This window comes from Trachypithecus francoisi, unplaced genomic scaffold (genome assembly GCF_009764315.1).
Source record: "Trachypithecus francoisi isolate TF-2019V2 unplaced genomic scaffold, Tfra_2.0 Lachesis_group1, whole genome shotgun sequence".
Lineage (NCBI taxonomy): Eukaryota > Metazoa > Chordata > Mammalia > Primates > Cercopithecidae > Trachypithecus > Trachypithecus francoisi.
In genome coordinates, this window is record NW_022681454.1 from 77,815,863 (window position 1) to 77,843,369 (window position 27,507).

Here is a 27,507-nt window from a genome sequence, read left to right on the forward strand (position 1 = left end):
TTACGCGTAACTTGTTAAAGAACTACAAAGTGCTCTTTTCTCAATTTCTGATACATCCTTTCAATGTTGCTATAAGCATTATATATAAATATAGGAATGATACAGATATATAAGGCTTGATACAAGTTTTGTGCTTTACAGCAGAAATTATTACTGTCATTTATGTAGCAGTGTCAGTCATGTAAAAGGAAAACTGTAGGTGGATAAGCATACACTTCCTTTACTTAGTTTTTCTTAATTTAAGTATTGTGGGGTTATGGATCATTTACAGCAGTGTTTGAAACTTTAAGATACCTAGAAAAATGCAAGTTAAATTAAGACATTACAGGTATATTTTAGATTTGTGTAGCACATAGCAAATAGTCTAGATGAGCAGATGAGACACGTAACACTGAATAGTTACAACTGTGCAGTATTTTAAGTGAATGACCAAACACTAAAATTTGATTATTTTTTCCATTTGTAGTTATGCAGAAGTTAGGGCTGAAAGACGACGAGAACTTGGCATTGAAGAGTCTCTTCCTGAGACAGCTGCTGACAAAGTATGTTTCTTGTAATTTAAAAAACGTGATTTTAGGAAAATTATTTTTCAAATACTTTATTTCCTCACTTATAACAGGGATGTGATTATACTTTACTACTTATTTTTAATTTAATATTTTAGAGTCTCACCTGCCTCTAAAAAGAAAATTGGATGAGAGACATTCTGATCTCAGATTAAAACTACCATTTATTTCCAGTGATGTACTAGTCTCTGGCTAGGTTATTTATATGAATTATTAAATATAATTTACCCTTCAGATACTTTTATCTGGTAGATAATACCCCCACTTTGAAAATACTGAAATTGGGGTTTCAAGAGGGGGAAAAAATCTCCCCTAAAGACACTGGCTGGGAAATTATAGTCAGAATTTGGACTCTGGTTTCTTTTTTGTTATATCAGGTCAAAAGTGTAGTATATTAGTTATCTATAGCTGTGTAACAACTAACTCCAAAATTTAGTGATATAAAACAACACACTTATTATCTCCTAGTTTGGTGAATCAAGAATCCAGGCACAGTTTAGCCGGGCCCTCTACTTCAGATTCTGTCATGAGACTATAATCAAGGTGTTGATGGGAGCCACAGTCATCTCAAAGTTCAACTGAGGTGGAATCTGTTTCCACCTCACTTAGTGGTTGCTGGCACACAAGTTTCTCATGGGCAGTTGGACTGAGGGCCTTGGTTTCTTGCTGGCTGAAGGCTATCCTCAATTCCTTTCCAGGTGACCTTTTCCATCAGAGCAAGCATGCAAGATGAGCCAGGGAGAGAAACTATAAGTTGGAAGTCACAGTCTTTTGTAAACTAATCACAGAATTGATATCTCACCACTTTTGTCTATTCTATGCATTATAGAAGGAAATCAGTAGGTCCATCCCACACTCAGAGTGGGAGGATTATACAAGGGCACGAATACCAGGAGGCAGGAATTGTGAGCCATGTCAGAAATTGCCTACCACAGTATTTTTGGACCTGCAGAAAATAAGTGGAATGAAAAGAGTCAAAAATCTATATAAAACTTGACTTAAATAGGCAACATTCCAGGGGACAATATGGTGGATGTCATTCAGTCATTCAACAAATGTTATAAAGTACCTTCTACCCAGCATGGCTCTAGATGCTGAGAATACAGCATTGAATAATGCAAACAACTTCCCTGCTTTCGTAGATCCCATGTGAAAGAACTTTTCCAAAGAGGTTTTGTATGTTTAGAAGAAGAGGATATAGTATGTTTTGGTAAAAGACATTGTTTTCTGAGAAAAGTTCTTAAAATCTAGGGTTTCTTGATTAGGGGACTGTTATGAAAACTTAAGTAATACAGAGATTAATTATCCTTCTTTTTCCTTCATGCAAAGATTCAATCCTAGTAAATCCTAAATTGCCCTATTTCCAAAATACACTCCAGCTATGTCTACTTTCTCACCATATTTACTGCCAGCATCATGATCCACCTGGGGTTTAGGGACAAGGTCCTTCTGAGATATTTTTGAGAAACTTCAATGTGTGGATGGTTTAAAAATCGTGAGTCTTGGCCGGGCGCGGTGGCTCAAGCCTGTAATCCCAGCACTTTGGGAGGCCGAGACGGGCGGATCACAAGGTCAGGAGATCGAGACCATCCTGGCTAACATGGTGAAACCCCGTCTCTACTAAAAAATACAAAAAACTAGCCGGGCGAGGTGGTGGGCACCTGTAGTCCCAGCTACTCATGAGGCTGAGGCAGGAGAATGGCGTAAACCCGGGAGGCGCAGCTTGCAGTGAGCTGAGATCCGGCCACTGCACTCCAGCCTGGGTGACAGCATGAGACTCCGTCTCAAAAAAAAAAAAAATCGTGAGTCTTGATGGGATCACCCAGGGGATGGGCATGTCTTGGAGCACTCCAGTATTAGGTGATGGAGACAAGGAAGAATCAACAACAGGGGGGTAATAACTAGTAAGTTAGGAATAAAACCAGGTAGTTACTTAGAAGACAAGAGTATCAGTGAGGAGTGAATGATCAGCTTTATCAGATTCAGCTGAAATAAGTTAAATTTTAGATGAGTGCTGAGAACTGAGCATTGACTTTAACATTTAATTCATTGGTAATCAATAATAACAGATTTTGTGGAGTAGTAGTGTGGGTGAAAGCATGATTAGAGTGGGTTTAAAAGAGAATTTTCCAGGATGGGGGAGTTAGGGACAGTGAATAGGGAGGGGTTTTGCTACAAAGAGAAGAAAAATGGGGCAGTGGTAGGAAGGGAAAGTGGGCTTAAAGGAAGTTTTTGCCTTGTTTTTTTTTTTAAGTTGAGAGAAATAACAGCATGTTTGTATACAGATGAGAATGAGATGATGGAGAAAGAAACATTGGTGATGGGAAAGATTAGTGTCACTGTATGAAACTATGACACTCTAGCTCCTGGGCTTAAGCAGTTCTCTTGCCTCAGCTTCCTGGGTAGTTGGCATCACAGGCATTCACCTGGCTTTCTCCCCTATGTTTTCTTCTAAGTGTTACATAGTTTTAGCTGTTAACGTTTAGGTCTGTGATTCATTTTGAGTTGATTTTTTTGTTTTTTTTTTTTGTTTGTTTGTTTTGAGATGGAGGCTTGCTCTTTTGCCCAGGCTAGAATGCAGTGGCAGGATCTCGGCTCACTACAACCTTCACCTCCTCGGTTCCGGGGATTCTCCTGCCTCAGCCTCCCAAGTAGCTGGGATCACAGGCATCTGCCACCATGCCTGGCTAATTTTTGTATTTTTGGTAGAGAAGGGGTTTCACCATGTTGGCCAGGCTGGTCTCAAACTCCTGACCTCAGGTGGTCCACCTGCCTTAGCTTCCCAAAGTGCTGAGATTACAGGTGTGAGCCACCACACCTGGCCTTGAGTTAATTTTTGCATATGGTGTAAGAGATTCCAACTTCATTCTTCCTCTGTTTTTTTTTTTAAATAGTAAATGAAGCCAAAACTTTCTGGCTATAACACAAATTTTCATTTCTTTACATGTGTATGTACATACAGGTACTTTTGCCTTGTTACAGACAAAAACTGATTTTTTTGTTGTCGTTGATAACAGTATTGTGAATTTGAGATCTCTGAACTGAACCACAAGAAAACATTTATTTTACTCTGTCTCCTTAGAGCCAAGATTCTGGGTCAGATAATCGTATAAACACAGTCAGTCTCAAGGAAGCATTGGAAAGGTTTGATCACAGCCCAACCCCTTCTGCCTCTTCTCGGAGTTCAAGAAAATCATCTCACACAGCAGTCTCAGACCCTTCCTGTGAGTACCCTTACTTCAAAGCAGACTTCTTTAAAGTAACTAAACTGTTAGTTACTTATATCAGCATTTCTCATCAAATGCTGCTTTTTTTTTTTTTTTTTTTTTTTTTGAGACGGAGTCTCGCTCTGTCACCCAGGCTGGAGTGCAGTGGCCGGATCTCAGCTCACTGCAAGCTCCGCCTCCCGGGTTCACGCCATTTTCCTGCCTCAGCCTCCCGAGTAGCTGGGACTACAGGCGCCCGCCACCTCGCCCGGCTAGTTTTTTGTATTTTTTAGTAGAGACGGGGTTTCACCGTGTTAGCCAGGATGGTCTCAATCTCCTGACCTTGTGATCCGCCCGTCTCGGCCTCCCAAAGTGCTGGGATTACAGGCTTGAGCCACCGTGCCCGGCCCAAATGCTTCTTTAAAATTATAAGTTTTTACATTTCTGAAATACATTAACCTTTCCAGTGAGTTAAAAGCACATTGCCCACTTTTAGCAAAGAATTAAGTTCTTCAAGTAGCCTATTAAAATGTGTAGGTGGTAATGGTGGTGGTGGTGTTTTTAATCATCCCTCAAAAAGAAAGGCAACTATTAGGCCGGGCGCGGTGGCTCAAGCCTGTAATCCCAGCACTTTGGGAGGCTGAGACGGGCGGATCACAAGGTCAGGAGATCGAGACCATCCTGGCTAACATGGTGAAACTCTGTCTCTACTAAAAAATACAAAAAACTAGCCAGGCGAGGTGGCGGACGCCTGTAGTCCCAGCTACTTGGGAGGCTGAGGCGAGAGAATGACGTGAACCCGGGAGGCAGCGGAGCTTGCAGTGAGCTGAGATCCGGCCACTGCACTCCAGCCCAGGCGACACAGGGGGACTCCGTCTCAAAAAAAAAAAAAAAAGAAAAAGAAAGGCAACTATTTATTGTGTTTTTTACTGTAGGGCCAGTAAGTGTTCTTAGGTTTGCTTTTTGAAAGTTTTTTTATTGTCTTCTCTTTATGAAGACTTGTATAATTGTCATTAAATTAGTAACTTTTTGTATTTAAAGTTTTCCTATTTAAAATATTTTCTTTGTGCTCATAAAAAGATAGAAGTAACTACATTGAATCATCTGTCATGGAGTTCACTTTCATTGAATGGTTTGGAAAAATAATTCAAAAGCTATTTTTATTAACTGAAATGCATTTTGAGATTAATCTTTAAAAAGTATATTTTACAAAGTACTAATGCTCTTCTAATTTTGTTGAATGACTTCAGCAACACCAACCAAGATCCCGACAGATACGAGCACTCCGCCCAGGCAGCATTTACCAGCTCATGAGAAGATGGTGCAAAGAAGGTCATCATTTAGTAGTCAGGTAAGCTCTTTAGTGGATATTCTTCTGAATAAAGATTTATTAAGAGGGGAAAAAATGATCTAAATCTTCAGAAATTCATTGATTTGTTACCCCCTCTTTGTAAAGATCGAAATAGTTACTGATATGTGACGCTCAAGACTTCCTTTTTTTGTGTGAAGTGATTGTCATATGTATCAGTCCTTTCAATTATTTTTCAAGTAAAATGTTAGTTTGTTTTTTTTTTTAATTGTGGAAAGCTCATAATTGATAGCTGTTTTATGTCTGAGTTCAAATACCAATTGTCTTAAGTCTGGCCAGCTTTTATTGAGAGCTTGTTCAAGGTGTACTATAGGAAGTTCCTTGGAAAATAAAATATAGATAGGGAACAGGCCTTTCCTGTATAGACGAGAAGACATAGCTGTATTCAGCTAACAAAAATACGAGGCAAATGGTAAGTTTATTCATATGAATATCATATTGATATTTCTGCTGAAAGTACTCATGTATGGGAATGAGAATCACTTCAGTGTTATTTTTTATTTTGCTCTAGTCCATAAATTCCCAGTCTGTTGGTTCATCATTAACACAGCCAGTGATGTCTCAAGCTACAAATTTACCAATTCCACAAGGCATGTCCCAGGTATTTTTTGGTTTTTGTTTCAGTTGCATATTTGAAAATGATAAATTGCTTTTAAGCTAATGTAATTAAAAAAAAAAATCCATGCTTGCTGGCAAGCACCTGTAACCGCAGCTACTTGGGAGGCCGAGGTAGGAGCACATACACACACACACGCACACACGCACGCACGCACATATATAATTATAGTTACAGATGCAGTGAATCTTAACCGGGGCCATTTAGGATATCTGGGGACATTTTTGATTGTCGTAATGATTGTGGGGTATCACTGGCCCTTAGTGAGCATGGTCCAGGAATACTAATTATCTTTCAGGGTGCAAGACAGTCTTGCACAACAAAGAATTGTCTTGCTTAATATGCCATAACACTCCCTCATTGAGAAACACTATAGACATAAAGATAGTAAAGATGAAATATAGCTGTGCATTTTGTTCTTCCTATGAATATTGGAAGAATTGAGTAACTTTATTTGTATATTCATTCTTTCGATATTTATTGAGTTCCTTGTGTGTAACAGGCATTGCAGATGCTGACAGTACAAATATAATACCTATACTAAAAAACCATTACATCTAGAGGGAATGACAGATAACTACAATTCCACATTATATTGCCTGTGCTGAAGGTATATAAGTTGATATGTAAGCACATTGTGTGAATCCTTAATGCAATCTGAGGAAGTGAAGGAAAACTTTCTAGAATTGTTCCTTGGCCTAAGTTCAGAAGGAGGCCTGAAAGTGGAAAGTAGCCAGAAAAGGAGGGAGTAAAGTAAGTCCAAAAGTGATGCTGCGTTACTTTGGAGCCTAACTTCCCAACTTGTAATTTATGACTCTGTACTCTTTCAGTGCCTCAAACACATTAAAAATACTACGGAGAAATAGTATTTTTCTTCAGCTTTTCTGTTTTGTTTGGCATTAAATATACCTTAACTTAGCAGGTCTTGATTTCAAGGAATGATCATTAATAAGAGGTAAAAACAGTATTTTTTAAAAAATAGCTCTCTCTGGGCCAGGCGTGGTGGCTCACTCTTGTAATCCCAGCACTTTGGGAGGCTGAGGCGGGTGGATCACCTGAGGTAGGGTGTTCGAGACCAGCCTGGCCAACCTGGGGAAACCCTGTCTCTACTAAAAATATAAATATCAGCCGGGCGTGGTCGTAGGCGCCTGCAATCCCAGCTACTTGGGAGGCTGAGTAACGAGAATCGCTTGAACCCGGGAGGCGGACGTTGTAGTGAGCCGAGATCACACCACTGCACTCCTACCTGGGCAATAAGAGTGAGACTCCATCTCAAAAAAAAAAAAAAAAAAAAGCTCTATCTTATATGGTTATTTAAGTTATACATATATATGATAGGAGATACATACTTTATTATTAGTTTTTTAATCTCAGGATTCTAAAGCATTTCTTAACATTTTATGGGAATATTTTCATGAAATAAAAGATATGTACTATATCAAAAATGTTAGTAAGCATTCATATCTCACATTTTGTTCACTAATAAAGCCAAATGCTTTCCCTCAGTTCTGTGGTTTTACTTCCTGTTATCCTGCCTTCTGTGTTTGTTACTATTTTCTTTTTGTACTTGATAGAAATCCTTTAAGTGATAGCAATATAATGCTTGTCCAAGGGTACAAATAACTTTAGTTATAATAAAATAACATTTGTATGATATAAATGTTAACTTTTTTATTTTTTAATTTTTTGAGACAACACCTCACCCCGTCACCCAGGCTGGAGTGCAGTGGCGCTATCTCGGCTTACTGCAACTTCTGCTTCCTAGGCTCAGGCGATCTTCCCTCCTCAGCCTCCCAAGTAGCTGGGACTAGGGGCGCATGCCACCACACCTGGCTAATTTTTATATTTTCAGTAAAGACGGGGTTTCACCATGTTGCCCAGGCTGGTCTCAAACTCCTGGACTCAAGCATTCTGCCCACCTCAGCCTCCCAGAGTCCTGGGATTACAGCTGTGAGCTACCATGCCTGGCCATAATTATAACACATTGACTAATTAAAAAAAAAAAAAAAAAAGCTTGAGGGAGTTGAGGTACTAAATTAATTTATATTTTCTCAAGCTAGTATAATTTAATGTATGATATGGTCTGGTTATTGTTAATTTCCGAAATCAAAGTTGTGTGCTCTGAAATGTAATTTAGTATCCCGAATACAGACTATTCAAGATGGAGTTAAAAAGCCTTGGATGGGAAGGACATTTCTCGCTTTTACATACAGTTCACTGTAAGAGGCTACTTTAAGCCAGATTTCCTTCCAATAAAGAGAAAGTCTTCCTGCTCTTACACTGTATCATGTACTGAAAATTCATGGGAATAATTAAAGAGCCTGTATAGACTTAAGAGATGAATCACCAAATGTGGCTAAATTATAAGCAGAAGAAAATAGGAGCTGCTCATGACTCAAATAAAACAGAGAAATAAGATTGAAAACATAATTTTATTTTCATTCATGTATGTGTTTATTCATTCATACTTGTCTAGTCTTTAAAAGCACATGTGCTATACTTACCTGAGGATAGTTTCCATTGAAGATAGAAGTGAAAATATTATTATTGGTTATCTGTCATATTTTTGCAACTTTGAGTAATTCTACTCATGTACACATACAGGACATTCTAGGGGTGACAGAAATTGATACAAATTAACCCCAGGTGCAGACTACTTTTTCCTTTGTTAAGGGGTAAAAATGAAGCTAAGAAGTTTAAATACGACTGGGCACGGTGGCTTGCGGGAGGATTGCCTGAGCTCAGGAGTTCAACACCAGACTGGGCAACATGTGAGACCCCATCTCTTAAAAAAAAAAAAAATTAGCCGGACATGGTGGCATATGCCTGTAGTCCTTGGGAGGCTGAAGTGCGAGGATTGCTTGAGCCTGGGTGGTTGAGGCTGCAATGAGCCGTGATCACACCACTGCATTCCAGCCTGGGTGACTCTGTCTCAAAAAAAAAAAAAAAGAAGTTAAATATTTTTCCAGTAAGTGATAGCCACAATATGAGCTCAGGTCTTGTAAATCCAGGGTGTATGTGTATTCAGTCAATATCCAGTCAGAAGCCAGAAGCATACTAGAAATTTGAACAGGGATGATATAAAAAAGTATTAACGGTAACACAGATTAACTCCTAAAAGAAGTAAAGAGAACCTAAAGAATATAGGAATAAGGCTAGGTGTGGTGGCTCATGCCTATATTCTCAGCACTTTGGAAGGCTGAAGGAGGAAGACTGCTTGAGCCAGAGAGTTCAAGACCAGCATGGGCAACACAGCAAGACCCTATTTCTACTATATATATATATTTTTTTTTTTCTTTTTAATTTTTATTTATTTATTTATTTTGAGACAGAGTCTCGCTCTGTTGTCCAGGCTGGAGCGCGGTGGCGTGATCTCGGCTCACTGCAAGCTCTGCCTCCCGGGTTCATGTCATTCACCTGCCTCAGCCTCCAGAGCAGCTGGGACTACAAGTGCCCGCCACCACGCCCGGCTAATTTTTTTTTTATTTTTTGGTAGGGACAGGGTTTCACTGTGTCAGCTAGGATGGTCTCAATCTCCTGACCTCGTGATCCACCTGCCTCGGCCTCCCAGAGTGCTGGGATTACAGAGGTGAGCCACCGCACCTGGCCAAAAAATACATTTTTATATTAGCCAGGTGTGGTGGTGCATGCCTGTGGTTCCAGCCACTGGGGAGGCTGAGTTGGGAGGATCTCTTGAACCCAGAAAGTTAAGGCTGCAATGAGCCATGATCGCACTGCTGCTCAACAGCCTGGGTGACAGAGGGAGATCCTATCTCAAACAAACAAACAAAAAAAGAATATTGAAATAGCAGATGCAGAGAGCGACCACTCTGTAAGGCAGATGGAGAGTACCCAAGGAAGGAACATACTTAAAAGACTCCCCCCAAGCTGCCAACCTCCTCTCCCTCCATGCCAGGCTAAGATGCAGATCTTCTTGGGGCAGATTTGGCTCTAGCAACTGGGTAATAGAGAAGTTCACTGACATGCCACAGATTAGAGCTAGAGAGCTGGAAGCCATCAGCTGGGGTACTGGTAAAGCTTGCAGGGAAGCTGCCCACTAGGATGTCACTGAGACTTGCTGGAAAGCCACCTGCCGGGGAGCTGACACGGCTAACTGGGAAGCTTCCCGTTGGCTTCCCGACATAAGAGCAAGAAGGAAAAGCACCAGAACCAGGAGTTGAGCACCTTTCTTGGCAGTGTCCCTCCAGCACCACCTACTGACGTGGATAACTTTGTGCCTGCTGGCAAAGGAGAAATATTTTGAAGGTCCAGGTCCAATATCACAAACCAGAGCAAAGATGGGTGGATTAGGAACTAAGGGGCATAATCAGCATAGCATCCTTCACTCATGTTACACTGCTTACTTTTCACATTGCACAATTATAAGGAGTAAGTAATTCTAAAATATTTTGTACTTTTGCCATACGTGGTACTTCAGTTTCAGTTTTCAGCTCAATTAGGAGCCATGCAACATCTGAAAGACCAGTTGGAACAACGGACACGCATGATAGAAGCAAATATTCATCGGCAACAAGAAGAACTAAGAAAAATTCAAGAACAACTTCAGATGGTCCATGGCCAGGGGCTGCAGGTAATTGTTATATTTGAACACAAACAAAGCATCCCATTCACATTTTGGATTTCTAGCAAAGTTAACTTTTCTTAATTAAAAGTGAGATGCAAGAGATACGTTTTATCAACTCAGTTAAATGAATATTCACTGGTTACCTACTCAGTATGATTATACTTTACAGTCTCTAAAGACAATTCATTCCTGAGGGTATTTCTGTGAACATCCTTGTTTCTCCAGTCATCTTTTTTACCAGTCCAAATTTTAGTAAGTTTGAATCCATAATATAAAAATTATATTTTACATCAAGTTTTAGGTACCTCTTGGGTACAGAATTTATAAATCAATCATCAGTAATATTTTTATTAAACTACCAGTATGTATAATTCCAATTAGTCTTATATGACCAACCAGCAGGACCACTCCAGGAGACTATGACTTTGGTAAAGGGAAACGGAGTGAAAACTACTTCTGTCTCATGTTATAAAGTATAATGATAAGTGATATAGAGCTATCAGTCCACAGACTGAGTAGCACCGAGTTACACTTTTTCTAACAATTGGAAACATAGAATTAAGATAACTGAAGGATTGAATATGAAGTTTCATGTTTTATTCACTATTTATTGCTAATTCTTCAAAGTGACTTAACCTTGTTACTTGCTTTTTAAACGCACTTTGTAGCTTGATTTTGCCTTCTTTTTAATGCTCTCATTCTTCTTTTCAGTCTACAAAGCTCATTTTAACATAATCTTTATTTTTAAAGATGTTTTTGCAGCAATCAAATCCTGGGTTGAATTTTGGTTCTGTTCAACTTTCTTCTGGAAATTCATCTAACATCCAGCAACTTGCACCTATAAATATGCAAGGCCAAGTTGTTCCTACTAACCAGATTCAAAGTGGAATGAATACTGGACACATTGGCACAACTCAGCACATGATACAACAACAGACTTTACAGAGTAATACATCAACTCAGGTAATGTTACTGAGCACAGCAGGCTATGGAGTGGTCAGTGTTTGGAATGCACACTATTGCTGAAACAGAAATAAAGCTCTAATGATAAAATATCATTTCAAAATTTAATCATATTTAGAAAGTATAGCATTGAAAGTGATCATGAAAATATTTTGTGCAAATCATGTCAGTATCAAATATTTTCAGCTTTTTTTTTTTTTTTTTGAGACAGAGTTTTGCTCCTGTTGCCCAGGCTGAAGTGCAATGGCATGATCTTAGCTCACTGAAACCTCCGCCTCCTGGGTTCAAGCGATTCTCCTGCCTCAGCCTCCTGAATAGCTGGGATTACAGGCACCCGCCACCACGCTGGGCTAATTTTTGTATTTTTGTTGAGATGGGGTTTCACCATGTTGGCCAGGCTGATCTCGAACTCCTGACCTCAGGTGATCACCCACCTCAGCCTCCCAAAGTGCTGGGATTACAGGCATGAGCCACTGCACCCAGCTGAGCTTTAAAATATGTCACAATCTGTTTAAAGATGTAGTCTAGTAATTATACCAAGTTACTATAACTTAACTATTTCTGTATGTTAAAAAGGTATGACTTGCTCAAGAGGCTGACCAGGAAGCCTGTTGATGCAGAATAGACTGTTGGGGGAGGGGGCAGTAATGGTTTATTGACTTTTCCAGAAAATATTGGCAATTACTGTACATCTGTGACTGTAAATCCCAAGGATTTAAATGAAAAATAGAAAAATACCCACTAATTAGTTATTCACTTTGGGCATTTAACAGAAATTCTTCAGGTATATTTTATATCATCTCTATTATAGTCACACTTCTTTCTAAAGTCATAGCTTGCCTTCCAGCAAGATATTCAAGACTAATTCATTCTCAATTACCACCAGTCATTCCTTTGTGGTTGTATTTCTCCAAGAGTAATATATCCTGCCACTTCTTTCTCTGTCATATTGTCATATTTTTAGAATAATGAATTCTAGCATACTTCCCAAATAATTATTTTCAGTTAATCTGTCTATAAAATCTCTCTTTATTTTTAACAGAGTCAACAAAATGTACTGAGTGGGCACAGTCAGCAAACATCTCTACCCAGTCAGACACAGAGCACTCTCACAGCACCACTGTATAACACTATGGTGATTTCTCAGCCTGCAGCCGGAAGCATGGTCCAGATTCCATCTAGTATGCCACAAAACAGCACCCAGAGTGCTGCCGTAACTACATTCACTCAGGACAGGCAGATAAGGTAGTTGTTGTATTTCATTTGTTATTTTGAAAATTGTAAACCAATTTAATTAGAAAACAATAATTTGATTTTTTAATCTGACTTTAATGTGTTGCTCACTGCAGCCAGTGTTCTTAAATTTGAAATAAACACAATTTATTCATTGTTTACAGACTTCATAATTAAAAGGTAACAACAAATTTTGTTTCTTGTCCAAAAATATGCTACAAGATATTATAGAATACAGATTCTACAGCACATTGTTAGAAAAGGTTTATGACAGGCTCTGTGTCACTGTGAAGCTTTTGTCTTTTCAATATAGATGCTAGAGAATGTCCATGTAGTAACAGTGGTTAGGGTAGCTTACCTTTTTTAAGTTTGTTAAATGCTCAAAATATATTGTCTCAAATTGTCATTTATTAAAAGAAAATGTACATGAAGGCCTTCTTTTATTTCCCAGATGAGAAAAAAGTGAATTTTCAGTAATTAGCCAAGGGGTCTATAGCTAGCTAAGGTGATGAGGGAGGGAGCTCTGAACACAGAGCTTGGTGTTGTCATTTCAATGCTCAAGTGCTTAAACATGTATTACAGAAAGGTTTTGTGGCCTGCTCTGGAAAAACAACCATCTATGACTTATTTTAGTGCACTGATCACGTGAGCAGTGCCCATTCTATCCAATATATAGTTTTTTTATCCCTCACCCCCACCATCCTCCTCCAAAGTCTATTATATCACTCTGTATGCCTTTGCTGTACCCATAGCTTAGCTCCCACTTACCAGTGAGAATATATAGTATTTGGTTTTCCATTTCTGAGTTACTTCACTTAGAATAATGGCCTCCACCTCCATCCAAGTTGCTGTAGAATGCATTATTTTATTCTATTTTTTATGGCTGAGTAGTAGTCCATGGTGTATACATACCACATTTTCTTCACTCATTGGTTGATGGGCACTTAGGTTGATTCCATATCTTTGGAATTGTGAATTGTACTGCGATAAACATATGTATGCAGGTGTCTTTTTGATACAGTGACTTCTTTTCCTTTGGGTAGATACCCAGTAGTGGGATTGCTGGATCAAATGGTAGATCTACTTTTACTGCTTTGAGAAATCTCACATTCCCACCAGCAGTGTGTAAGTGTTTTCACCACATCTGCGCCAACATTATTGTTTTTTGACTTTTTAATAATGGCCAGTCTGGCTGGGGTAAGGTGATATTTAATTGTGGTTTTAAGTTGCGTTTCCCTGAACATCTATCTGTTGAGGAGGACAGAAACCACATCTTAGCAAACATTTGAAGGCCTACCTAGATGAGTATGGCATCGTCCCTTCCCCAAGGGAAAGACCAGACTAGTAAAAGCAATAGAAAGATAAACAAATCAGTATTGTTTGGTATGATGAATACTTTAGAGTATTCTAAAGAGAAAGGAGGAAGTGAGCAGTTTTTTGTTTTTGTTTTTGTTTTGTTGTTTTGTTTTTGTAAGCAGTTTCATGGGTTGAGTCAAGCAGGTGAATAAAAGTGTGGTCAGAAAAGCTTCACTAAGGCAGAGATACTTGCCCGGACTCTTCCCGAGCTTGCCTTTTGGTGTGGGTGTGGGCACGGAGTCTAGGGAAGCAGTCTGGGCAGAGGGAGTCGTGTATACAAAGCTGCAGAGAAGTGTGAGTTACACGAAAGCAGATTAAAGAAAATGTTCTTATCACATTTACCAGTGAGCCATGGGCTAATTCAGATGTTAATTTCATTTAAGATTCCAGAGAAATCAGCACTTGGCGCTTCTGTGACTAAGTGTACTTTGTAAATATTACTTATTTCTTTGGGCTTCCTTAATATAGACAATTTTAATTCTTTATTGTTTTGCATTAAAGTATTTTGTTGTGTAATATATAAAATACAGTATTTTATTTTGAAGATCTGTACTAAGTGTAATATTATATACTTTAAACAGTTTGTAAGTACAGTTATGTCATGCCACATCTGTGTTAGGGTCATATCTCACTGTAATGACCAATGTTATAAACTAACTTCATCTCACAGAAAAGGCAAATGGAAATAATATTGTTCCACAAAGAAGCATCATTTTTTTTGTGTGTTATTGTTCTTTCATTTCAATAAGCAAAAGGAAGCAGGGAAAGAGGGAAAAATTAATGAATTCTAGCACAGCAGATGCTATGCTGCATTGATAAATTCATAAATTGAGAGGAGTTTTATTCACTGTTTGAATGTCATTTGGTTTTGAATTATATTTATAAGATACGATTTTGTGTAAATTTCTTCTGTAAACTTAGAGTTTAAAAAAATTACATTATGATAGCTTTGTTTATTCTTGAACTGTATGCCAGTGTAGCAGATGAATCATATGCCACATGTATCTGACTCCCTGGTACCTAGTAATTTTATAAAAAGAAAAAGGTTCTTTTTTTATAGATTTAAAAAAAATTTTATTGTGGAAAAATACAAATGACATAAAAGTTACCATGTTAACCATTTTAAAATTGCACTCAATGACAGTTCCTTGTCATTGAGTACAATTGTTATCATCTCCCCTAACCATCTCCAGAACTTTTTTCATCTTCCCAAACAGCAACTCCATACCCATTATACAAGTCCCCATTCTTCTCTCCCCAGTTCTTGGCAACCACCATTCTATTTTCTGTCCCTGTAAATTTGACTAGTCTAAGTACCTCATATAAATGGAATCATACAGTATTTGTCCTTTTGTGAATGGCTTATTTTACTTAGGATAATGTTCTCAGGGTTCATCCACGTTACAGCAGTTGTCAGAATTTCTTTCCTTTTTAAGGCTAAGTAATATTCCACTCTACTGTGTTTTGCTTATTCATTCCATCTGTCAGTGGAGTCTTGGGTTACTTCTACTTTTTGGCTCCTGTGAATAACACTGCTTATGATTATGGGTGTACAAATTTCTCTTTGAGTCCCTGCTTTCATTTTGGGAGGTTATGTAAGCAGAAGTGGAATTCCTTCATATAGTAATCCTATAGTAAATTTTTTGAGGAACTACATACTGTTTTCCATAGTGGCTGCACCATTTTTACATTCCCACCAGCACTGCGCAAGATTTCTCTGCTTGCTTGCCAACACTGGTTATTTTCTGTTGTTGTTTGTCTTTTATAATAGCCATCCTGATGGGTATAAAGTAGCCTCTTGTTGTGGTTTTGATTTGTATTTCCACAATGATTAGTGATGTTGAGCATCTTTTCATGTGCTGATTAGCCATTTGTGTATCTTCTTTGGAGAAATGTTTGTTCAAGTTTGACCTTTGCCCATTTTTTTAATTGGGTTGATTGTTGGTGAGTTGAAGGAGCTCTTAGACATTCTGGTTATTAATCCCTTATCAGAAAGATGATAGGCAGTTATTTTCTCCCATCTGTGGGATGGGAGAGTTACCTTTTTACTCTGTTGATACTGCCCTTTGATTCACAAGATTCTTAATTTTATGTAGTCCAGTTTATCTGTTTATCTGTTCTTTTGTTGCCTGTACTTTCGGTATCATATCCAAGAAATTACTGCTAATGTCAGTTGCTACTTATTGCTAAATCCATTGTCATGAAGCTTTTCCTCTATGTTTTCTTCTAAGAGTTTTATAGCATTAGCTCTTATGTTTTGGTCTTTGGTCCATTTCAAGTTAATCTTTGTCTATGATGTGAGGTAAGGATCTAACTTTATCCTTTTGAATGTGGATATCCAAAAACGTTTTGTATTTTTGTTACACGTTGATCTTGCTGTATGAATTGTTTGTTTTACTGTTATACCAAAGGGAATCTTTTAAAATGAAACAAAGTAGAAATATACAGACCTTGAAAAACTAAATTGGCAATGTCATTGGGTATTATCTTAGGTAAGTATTTACTCCACTGCCTTTTATGATGTATACCTTGTACTTTGGACTCGAATTTTTTTCCTTCTTTCTTCTAACAGATTTTCTCAAGGTCAACAACTTGTGACCAAATTAGTGACTGCTCCTGTAGCTTGTGGGGCAGTCATGGTACCTAGTACTATGCTCATGGGCCAGGTGGTGACTGCATATCCTACTTTTGCTACACAACAGCAACAGTCACAGACATTGTCAGTAACACAGCAGCAGCAGCAGCAGCAGAGCTCCCAGGAGCAGCAGCTCACTTCAGTTCAGCAACCATCTCAGGCTCAGCTGACCCAGCCACCGCAACAGTTTTTACAGGTAATTCTCCCCATGGGGAAGCTGCTTCAAACTCATTACTTTCATGTAATGAAATTAAGCATTAAGTGAACAGTTTTGTGAGTGATGTGAAAAATTCACAAAAGCTTATTGTACATTTTACATCTCTACAAAGATAGAAAGCTTGTCCCGGTTGGCAGTTTTTTTTTCTTCCCTTGCTCAGTCGTTGGAAGACTTTAGACCTGCCTTTGGGTATACCCAGTTATCAGAATTGCTGGACAGAGTGAGTGGCCTACTTCCTGCCCACCTGTTTTCTCAGTCTCTGGCTAGAGTTTCTGGAACTTAAGCAAGTACCTCTTTCCTCCTTTTTCTAGCCAATCATAAATTCTACTCTGTAGAGAGCAGGGATTTCTTTTTACTGGTATGGGTGTTACCTTAAATTATGTTATTGAATTCAATCTTATAATTTTTCAGTTATAAATTAGTATGAGAGGAGAAATACCGTGGAAGTGTAGTATATGTATGAGCTAAGTATATGTATAGCTAAGAACTTGGGCTACAAAGTCTAGCTGCCCTGGGGTTGAGTCACTGTTGCACCACGTACTGCGTGACCTTTGGCAGGTTGCTTACTCTTGCTAAACGTCATGTGTAAAGTGGAGGTTATAATAGTTGATACCTCATGGATTAATAATGCTTGTAAATCACTGAATGTAAGAAAGACAAGGCACATAGCTGTTATTTGTGACCGCTGTATTGACAAATGACATAGACACTTGGATTAGCCAAAATATAGATACAGATATCATGTAGATAAATCAGACAGTCTCTCCTTATCTATGGGATACAGAAGAAAGTCACTAGGGCGAGATCCTCATCAGAGAAATGAACAAAACCCTTGTCTGGACCTCGGGATCCTCACTAGAAATCCACCTTTTCCCCTCTGGCCTAGCTGGAGCAATTTTGAATGTGGGCTAGCCTGGAAGTGTGCTAGAGACCACTTCATCTAGGCCGGGCACTTATCCTTTATTTCTGAGTTATACAACATGGGGTGTGATTATTGTATTCTATATTCGGGCATAAATATAGTCTTAATTTGTCACCCTTTGTGTGCTGGTCCAAATATAATCCTTGTCTGTGATGTGGAAAACTAAAACAGGCTAGTTGCCATAATATCGGATAGTCATACAGTCTCTTAGACCTTAAGCCTATGCTGCAGACATAACTGGGGTAGCTACTGTTACACATAAAGAAATAACAAGAATTTAAAACAAGTTCTAAATTATTATGTAGGGAAAATATATCCAATGAGAATTAAGCATAAGCTAAAAAAAGGAGAGGACCTGCCTTAACATCTCAGTGTTCTAAGTTTATCAAGGAACAAAGGCCCTTAAAAGAATAAACATTCTCAAAAAAAAAAAAAAATTAGCATCCCAAAGACATAGGACCCACAAAGAAATAAGATAGGCAGCACCTCTCATAAATACACTTGTATGTAGGTAATAAATACACAATTTGGCCTTTCTAAATTATGTTATACCTAGTTCTAAAACATGCTCCTGTTGTAATCTTATAAGGCTCATAAGTATCCTGAAGTCTTTGCCTTACACAGCTTTTCCTAATAACAAAGAGCGAAAGAAAACTCTGAAGGTCCTTGACAAGGTGTAGTCATCTGTAAGGTTTGTCAGGGATTTGCTCTTTTGTGTGTGTGTGTGTGCATGCATGTTTCTTCTATGTACATTTGCAAAAATCACCCACCAGAGCTCCATTTTGAAATTAAGAACCCTGCATCAAGTTGTACTGTCAGTAATGGGGAAAGGACTTTCATTGTAAAAGTTGACTTTCTTTCCGTTAACGTTTTTTTGTATCCAAGAGTTTCACGTTAATGAACAGCACGTCAGAAGTAAAAATTTGGTGAAAGGAACAGAAGCTCATATATTTGAGTCTTGCCCAAAGTCACACAGCTTACTTATGTAAATGGCAGAGCAAAACTCAAATGCAGGGCTTCTGTCTGCACATCCTATGCCTTTTTTCATTTTGTTTTGTCTGTCTTTATACCACACTGCTACTTACCGGACCTAAGCCTCCAACTTTGCCTTCATATTTATGATGCTTTTAAATAATATTAATATTTAATCTTTATTAAGAGCCCAGTGTGGTAGGCACTGTTATTCCTATTTTGTAAAGAAAGAAACTGAGGCCCAGGGAAGTAAACAGCTTGACCAGGTCACACATGTGGTAAGTAGGGCAGCCCAAGTTTGAACCATTCAGTCTACCTCAGGGCCCATGCTCCTGGCGGCTTAACTGTGCAGCTCTAACCAGCTGAGCGAACCTGTGTGCAGAAGGCATTGTCTGTTTGGCCTAGGAGTATTTGTTTTTCATATAGTCATAACTATGCTCAAATTTTATAATTTAAAATATGGGTCTTTAGGACATAAAGTGAAAGAATATGTGTGATTTGGCTCAAGATATAGATTGTTTTCTATACCATAAAATCTGCAGCTGAGATTCCTGTAAAAAATGAAACTCTCATACTTTCAGAAAGAGGGAAGGCCTCATAAGCATTTTCCAAATTAGAATTTTTAAACCAGAGAGTGAAAGTGATATGCATTATGTAGAATTTTAAGGATTTTGTCCCTATGGACGGGAGAGTGTGAGTAAATCTTGTGTGGGTGGCATAAAGGGAGTAAAGCAATGCTGCATAATCCATTTGTTTTTTAGGCTTCTAGGTTGCTCCATGGGAATCCCTCAACTCAGCTCATCCTCTCTGCTGCATTTCCTCTACAACAGAGCACCTTCTCTCAGTCACATCACCAGCAACATCAGTCTCAGCAACAGCAGCAACTCAGCCGGCACAGGACTGACAGCTTGCCCGACCCTTCCAAGGTTCAACCACAGTAGCACATGTGCTTCCTCTCTGACATCAAGGGAGGAAGGGGATGGCCCATTAAGAGTTACTCAAATGACCTGAGAAAAGGAGGAAAAGTTCCAGCAGTTTCATGAGATGCGGTATTGAGTGTTCTAGTTCCTGGAATTAGTTGGCAGAGAAAATGCTGCCTAGTGCTACCGATGTACATTAAATACCAGCCAGCAGGAGCTGATCATAGGGGCATAGCCAATTCTGACAGTGTTTTAGTTGCCCGGATATTGTTGATGGAAAAAGAATATGTTGCCAAATGTTAAGAAGCTCAGCTATGAAATGACCTCCAGGGAATCAGAAAGGCACTGATGCTGTTAGTAACTGTTAGTGGTTCTGTGCCTCTTACCAAGTGTTACAGAGGACATACCACTGCCATGTCAGGGGTTTGCTTACAGTGATGCCATGAACACAGTCCAGTAGACTTGGTAGCAACCCCCTCCCCTCACCCCTCTCCCTTTTCAGATAATGATGGAACAGTAATTACTTTCAGAATGTTGTGTGGGTTCAAATTCTCTATGTACAGATGATGTAAAAATATGTGTATGTCTGGATAAAAGGAGAGAAAGCAAAACATTTTGTATGCTGCATGAAAGCGTTATCTCTTCCTTTCAGGTATGAGCACCTTTCCTGAGATTCTGACACCATGTGCAAACTGATCCATCCTCTGTTTTTCCTTTTGTTTACAACACAGTAGTGTTCTGTTCACTTTTCCGGGGCACAAGTTTTTTTGTTCATACTTTGGCTGTGATGTCACAGTTTGTTCAGTGAGGTATGATGTGCTGCTGGGAATGGATCTTTTTTTTCAGGTTAAATTATTGATACAACAGGATTTTCAAGTTACTCAGAAATATCCCTCATTTCATTATTTTTCAATTATGTTTGAGAACAGGATTTGCACTGCTTTATTTTAGGTGGTTGGGAGTTTTGATTGCCTATTTTGTTATAGTTCATAGTTGGAAATATTTGTGTAAATGGTTTTCAACAAGCCTGAAAGTAATTTCAAGAATGTTTCAGTTATAGAGGTAAAATTTGCACACAAAACATCTTAGGCACTTTTTAACATTCTCAATCATGGGAATTTTAACTTTTGAGATTTGTTGAAATATTTTTTATTATTCTCACAATTTCAGTGCTTCTTTTAGTCAGAAATGATTCAGGGTTATTTGAGGGGGAAAAACCCCATAGTGCCTTGATTTTAATTCAGGTGATAACTCACCATCTTGAACTCATTGTCCAGTTTCCGTAGCAGTTTTAAAACCTTAGTACGTTTTTAACAGCATGTGGGTGTCAGTGTCATTATTAGTCTCCTAATAAGTTCCTTTGAAGACTGCTATCAGTCTCTTGGACTGGAGATACAAATAATTTAGAAATAAAAAATGACAACCTAACACTATCAGTTATTAATGTGATCCTAAAATTGTTTCCTAAATCAGCATTTTTCTTTAAAGTTAGTCATTTAAGAATTTACCAGAAATATTTGCTCAATATGATCTTGATATTCCTACAAAGAAAAAAAGAAGGGATAGGGATTTGGCTATGCCTTCACTACAACACTAAAATATTGTAACTCACATGCCTTCTAAACATGAACTAAGATTTCCTTGAGCAATATCATATTCTAAAAGTAGTAAATTCCAATACAAGTTACATACATTTTAAAAACACTTTATAGATTTTATGGTACTAATGAAATTTACAGTGATAGAACAAAATAAGATTAGTAGAAAATACATTATTAGAATATAAAAAAGTTGTTACTGAGGAAAGGGAGGAGAGGACAACAAGTGTAATAAATCAAAATTGACCTCAAAAGAAAATGTGTAACAGAGTTGAGGTTGTTAAAACAGAAAAGGTTCTGAACAATGAAAATTAATCTAAACGCAGAATTGCTAGGTAAAGAGGTCAGGGGAATGCTAAAGCCAGTTCTTAAGACTTCTCTGTCCTCTGCTTTGCTGTTATCCTTAAGGCATATACTTTGTCTTTCTGCAGAAAATTCTACCTGGCCACAATTACTTTGAACATTAATGTTGAAAAAGAAAACAACCAAAGAAAATTGGTACTTACCCTTCTACACAAGAAGTGTGACTAGATACCAATCAGTAATTAACATATCAAGGAGCTCTTCTAGCTCAGTGACCATCCAGTAGAGATTTCCCACATTCCCATGAATATCAAGAATAGTTGTCAGAATACGTATGTACCTGAGCATACGTACACAGACAAGGGGGATGTTGTGGAATATGGCAAAAGGATTGTTCTCCCCTTTCAAATTGCCTTTCTTAACCTTATGCCATTCCATATATATCTGAGTTGTGCCTCATTTATTTATTGGCAATTCCTAGTGATATGGATTTAGCTAACAAAAGATACGAAGAACTATTATATTAAGGCATGTCCTCTACATACCACACTTAAAAGATGGTGAACTGTGAGTACTACTTAGGTTGACAGCAACAAAGCATAAGACAAGCCCCAGGTAAACGTGTAAACTGTTTACTCACATTGTCCTACTCCAGCCCCTTCCATTATTTCCCATCTCCACAAATAGTTGGGGGAAAAAATTAAAATTTTTCTTTATGATTCTTACTGCTCTTCATAGCTCATCTTTTCCTGCTTAGAATTAACCATTGCTAATTTAAAGGAGCAGCTAGCTGCTTTTCTGTCAGTCTGAAGTGTAGTAGTGGAAGAAGTAGTAAGCACCAGCTGCCTCTTTGCTGCTTTGTTTTCCTCCTGCTTCTCTTAAATTTGGGTTGCAAAGCTATCCCGCCCCACACCCTGCCCCATGAAACTTGAGCATTCAAATGAAGATTCAGCAGTGTCTGTTCTTCATTCATTTCTATAGCCAAAGCTGTTGGTTAAAATCCCAAATCTTTATCATTTAAAGACACCAAATAGAAACACCTTCCAGCTTAAAAAGAAAAAAAAAAAGTCTCTTCCCTCTGCTTTACTCTCACAGGTATTCATCTTTCTTAAAAACACTTATTCTGGGTGGTACTTTTTAGGTAAGAAACTATTGAGTGTCAGGAAAAATGCTAGCTGCTCTGCAGTTACTGTGCTTTGGATATACAGTTATCATAGTTTTGGGGGAGTCAGTATTGTTCAACAAATGCAAGTGAGAACTACAAGGGTTAATAAAGTTGCTCCTCAGAGCGGTGTCAAACCAGAACCCAGACACTTAAGTACTTCATTTTTGAGTGGAAAATATTGGAGGAACAAGTATGGGAGATGCCGGTAGCATGTGAGTAAATAACTACGGTCTAGCCTTCCAGCATCCCAAATTCCAGGGGTAACTTGAGAGTGCTGTGCTTTCCTCTGTCATTTGTATCTGGCTTAGGAATGTACTAGTCATAACAAGATGCCAGTGATTTTGAATAGTTTGTTGTAGATATTCAGTGCAAAATAGTGAAAATATTTGGATTCTTCAGAAGTGCTATAGTTGTTGGTCATTGCCTTAAAGCAGTCTGCTTGACGTTAGGAGCACTGAAGCAGTCCAGCTCCATCAAGAGCACTGTGTTGAAGGGAGAACCCTTGTTCAAGAAGCCTTAGAAAGGGATCCTTAAAATAGTACTCTACGCAGACAAGTGAAAATTCTTTTAAACTGGATATTACTCAACATGTTTTCAGATGTTTCCACTACACTGAGGCAAACTTTTTAAAAGTGGAATGCAAATAGCATTTTACTTTAGTATTTCTGCTTTTTTCTTTGTTTCTTTGGTAATTGAAAGTTTGTTGATGAATATTTGTGTAAAACTCATTCAAGTCTATAACCTTTCCAATTACCTGTGGCCCTGTCTTAGTCCCACGGGAGTCCCTGTTGGAAGGGGTAAACACTGGATATTAATGTTGCTGAGTGAGTCTTTCTAGCCAGGACAAGCTGATTGAAATTTCTGAATGGTAGAGAAGAAACAGCACAAAGGCACTTGCCATTTTAAGTGTTTGGAGAAAGAGAACCTTTTAAGTTTGGACTGGGTGAGCTTTCTTCTAAAAGGAGCTTCTGAAGTAATTGCAAAGGAATAGAATCGACTATTTTTATAGTATATTTAATATATTTGTATATAACTATGAGTATAATAGGAACCCTCTACATGCCTCCCACTTTTCTAATTTACTTCCCGTTTTGCCATAGCACTAGTATAGCCTCATCCGCATGGGTAATGTGCCTATTGTCAGCCTACCAAAAGATAGTGCTGCTGCTTTATGAGACAGGTGAGAAGATCCAACTCTCATGCCTGGGGATCCTTTACGGAAGGAATAGCACACACTTTTAAAACAACATACCACAGTCTAAAAGCATCATTTGGAAATGTAACAAGCACTTTATTGCAATTACTCATTTTGATAAAGTTTATTCTTAGGCGTTAACCATTTCTAAAGGATCCCCAAATCATCACTTAGGTGAAATTATATAAAATGACACATTTCTGAGAAATGTTTAGATCCAGTGAACCGTAGTTGGTTTATGGGAGCGATTTCAAGATAGCCAAATGAACTTTGACTTTTGTTTTGAATGTGGTGGAGTCAAGAGATTGTAGATGCCTAGTTTGATTTAAACACTATTGTAAACCTATCTTGCCTATTGTGTGGACACCAAAAGAGACCAATGAGCCTGTTTATTTTTCAGAGGTCTAGGAAAATTGCATCCGTGTGAGTAGATGTACAGAACTAATCTAAAAGTGATTGCTAGTAATATTTTAGAATATAATAATTTCAAGAATTATTCTGAGTGTTTTAAATGTGCCCTGAAATGTTGGCATGTCATTTCAGCGTTTCCATTTGAATTGCTCTTGTAATATTTTTGCACAAAAAGGACTGAGAAAAAGACTACTTTGGTTAAAGGAAAAAAAGTATAATTTGATCTTTAATTTTAATGTCTCCTGTGGAAACACTGGGGATGAATTTTGTTGACACAGTTATTCAAGATATTTAAAACAGTGTTGAACAGCTCACAAGAAATTAAGCAAACTTGGATTTTTAAAATTAAAATACTTTCTTTCCATGTGACTGTTTTGCATAGTTTTTTCCCCCTATGTCATAACACTACATTCCTTTTCTTAAATAAAATACTGTGCAGGTATTGTTGTGAGTGTTTAACAGTATTTTGTAAGCTGCCTGGGTTTCCTCAGGGAAACATTATTTAGTGGAATAATTTATGGAGAGACTGTTAAGTGAAATTCCATCACCACCACCAGCAAACACTGAGGTGCTGCATTAAGTGACAATCAAACTAGTAAGTATTTATGAAAGAATTTAGAAAGGGATTCAAAGAAGCAATTGCTTTTAAAACAGTTCTCTGGGGTTGAATAAAAATGGCTAAATGTATTTATTTGTATTTTAAAATATCTGTGTGTTCTGTTTTCTCATCAAAGTGATTTCCGTGTCATGTATTTAATTTGTGGTTTGTTTTGTTTTGCACCATATTCTTCTTAGAGAACTGGCTGTGGTTTGGGGTGCAGTCACCAACTCTCACGATAATCTTTACGGACAGTCTGAACCTACTTTACTTCAGGACGGCAGTGGAGGGGCCAACTCCAGATGCCCCTGCACTTCCCTCCTCAAGTCATCTAAGAAAGAATTTAAAAAATAACTTCTTTTAAATCTGATTCATATAGTTCCAACCTTTTTCTAGTTTCACTTGCTGCCTTCTCTGTTTTATGGGCACTTTTTGTATGATTACTTCCCCAACACAGCCAAAGGCCAGTATGACAACCAATGGCACATGATGCCTCTATTTTGCCCAACTGGGCAAATGTTAGTAAAAGAAATAGCATCTTTTAATGGCTGTCATTATCATATCCATATTAAAATCCATTTAAAGTTCTTAAATTTGGTGGAATAATGTATACAGGCTGAAAACTTCTACAAAAAATGTTTGCTGTCTTTAACATGGTGTCGTGTTACTTGGTCCTTTGAAAACAAAACAAAACTTCCATACACAATATTCCAATAAAGCAGTGTTGGAATATTGGAAGCCTAGACATTTGAGGATCCTTCTTGGTCACATGCATTAGAACAGAATCCTCCACTTTAGGACTCAGAGAAGCTATGGAGTCCCATAGGCTAGGTATAGCACCCAACTTAAGAGAATGGTAGTTAAAGCACGTCAACCACAATTCAGTGATCTAAAAAACATTTCTTAACTCTGAGGGTTAAAATGAAGACAATGTTTTCAAATAAAAGCTTTTACATTTCTTAGGAAACAAACTGTGACATCGCTTTTAAAAATGACATTCAAATGTTTATAATGTGTGTTTTTGAGTTGGCTTGGACTAGTACAAGTTCACTGCTGGCAGTGGTTGTGCCAGTAGTTAAGTTAAAATAAGTTGTTACCTTCAGATTGATGTCTTGTATAACCAGACAATCATCTTCAAGCAAAAAAATTGGCCAGGAAATGTCTTTATTTAAAAAAAAAAAAAAAATCTGTCAGCCAGAACAGCTATCACTAGACCATTCTGGAATGATTTTGAAATCTTTACTATGGTACAAAGTTGGGGAAGGCCTCAGTATGGCACTTTCATATTCACTCTATGTAAAGATTGAAGCCCAAAGATGAGTTAAATTCAGTGCTGTATTGAAACCAGTCAGTGCAAAAAAAAAAAAAAAAAAATTATCTTTGTAAATTTTTCATTGTTAACATCAGTTGGTAGTTGTTAAAACATGCACCAAATTCTTTATAATGTTCTGTGTGGTTCTCAATGTGATATTCTTGACGTTGCTGTCCTTACTGCTTGGTTCTTGGTTTTAAATTAAAAAGTAGATGTAGCCCATCATTTTTACTTCCAAAACGGTGGAGCTAAAAACGGCTAATTGATCTTGAGATAAGAATACCCTTTACTAAGGCAAAGATTTAATTGAAATCCAAATTGATTTACAGAAATGAAACTGACATTTTCCATTTGTTGTCTTCTGCCAAAATTCTGAATTGCACACACGCATGAGGGATGATGAATGGTTTCAACGGTGCTATATTAGGTTCTCTGATTTTCATGACCTATGTATGTTTGGAAATACAATATTGTATAAAATGTGGATCGTTTTGTTACCGATTTAATATTGCCATTTTCATTTGGTGTAACAATTGGTTACACTTGTTTTTCAACGCTATCCTTTGAGGAGAAAGTCAAAATGTTGTTAGCCTACCTCCACTCAGGCCTCTTGCTGTGTAATCATTATTCCAGGTTATGATGTGCATAGCTTTTAAAACTGCGTGTACTATTCTGCTCTTTCCCATACTCTTGTCATGTATTCAGAACCTAAACTTATAGCAAAAGAGCCAAGCAGTAGTTTTTTTGTAAATGTAAAAATAATTAGATCCAGACTTTGTTTCCTTCAATTTTAAAAATAAAAAATACCTCAGTGCTATGTTTTTCAGTATCACCTGCATTTCTCAAGAAATAACACCTGCTTCATGTGGCACATAACTTGTAAGAATCACATTTTGGATTTTAAAGAATATTAAATATTTTAAGATCACAATCAATGACATTTCCCTTTCGTTTATTCAACTATGAAGCCTAATTGCAGTAGCGATATTTTGTAGCTTAGGTCTGACTTACCAAATTCTCAGAGGAATTATGTCCTGCTACAAGATTGTGGTGCCTCAGAGTGCGACGCTGTTGTTACTTGCATATGAAGCTAGTATTGGGACCAAGCTATCTGAACTGAGGTTAGGCTATGATGGTACCAGCTACTCTCTACGAGTAATTGTCTCTTCTGTTATTAGAAAAAACAGCCGGGTACGGTGGCTCACGCCTGTAATCCTAGCACTTTGGGAGGCCGAGGTGGGTGGATCACCTAAGGTCGGGAGTTCAAGACCAGCCTGGCCAACATGGTAAAACCCTGTCTCTACTGAAAATACAAAAAATTAGCCGGGCGTGGCGACAGGCACCTGTAATCCCTGCAACTCAGGA

The 27,507-nt window shown here is 38.0% G+C and overlaps 1 protein-coding gene across 6 annotated transcripts in view; it reads left to right on the forward strand.

Annotated features, from left to right (window-relative positions):
- Positions 1–26,964, forward strand: part of CLOCK (clock circadian regulator) — a 117,354-nt gene extending 90,390 nt beyond the window's left edge. For 3 of the 6 annotated variants that reach the window (XM_033214639.1, XM_033214641.1, XM_033214640.1), the window contains 9 exons: positions 467–542; positions 3,649–3,790; positions 5,023–5,123; positions 5,653–5,742; positions 10,196–10,348; positions 11,093–11,305; positions 12,348–12,550; positions 16,467–16,725; positions 19,402–19,848. In XM_033214639.1, coding sequence (XP_033070530.1) covers positions 467–542; positions 3,649–3,790; positions 5,023–5,123; positions 5,653–5,742; positions 10,196–10,348; positions 11,093–11,305; positions 12,348–12,550; positions 16,467–16,725; positions 19,402–19,581 — 1,417 coding nt within the window. In that variant the 3' untranslated portion in view covers positions 19,582–19,848. Of the gene's footprint in view, positions 1–466; positions 543–3,648; positions 3,791–5,022; positions 5,124–5,652; positions 5,743–10,195; positions 10,349–11,092; positions 11,306–12,347; positions 12,551–16,466; positions 16,726–19,401 lie in introns of all 6 variants that reach the window. The other 3 variants (XM_033214637.1, XM_033214638.1, XM_033214636.1) reach the window with 2 other exon arrangements.
- The last annotated feature ends 543 nt before the right edge of the window (positions 26,965–27,507 follow it).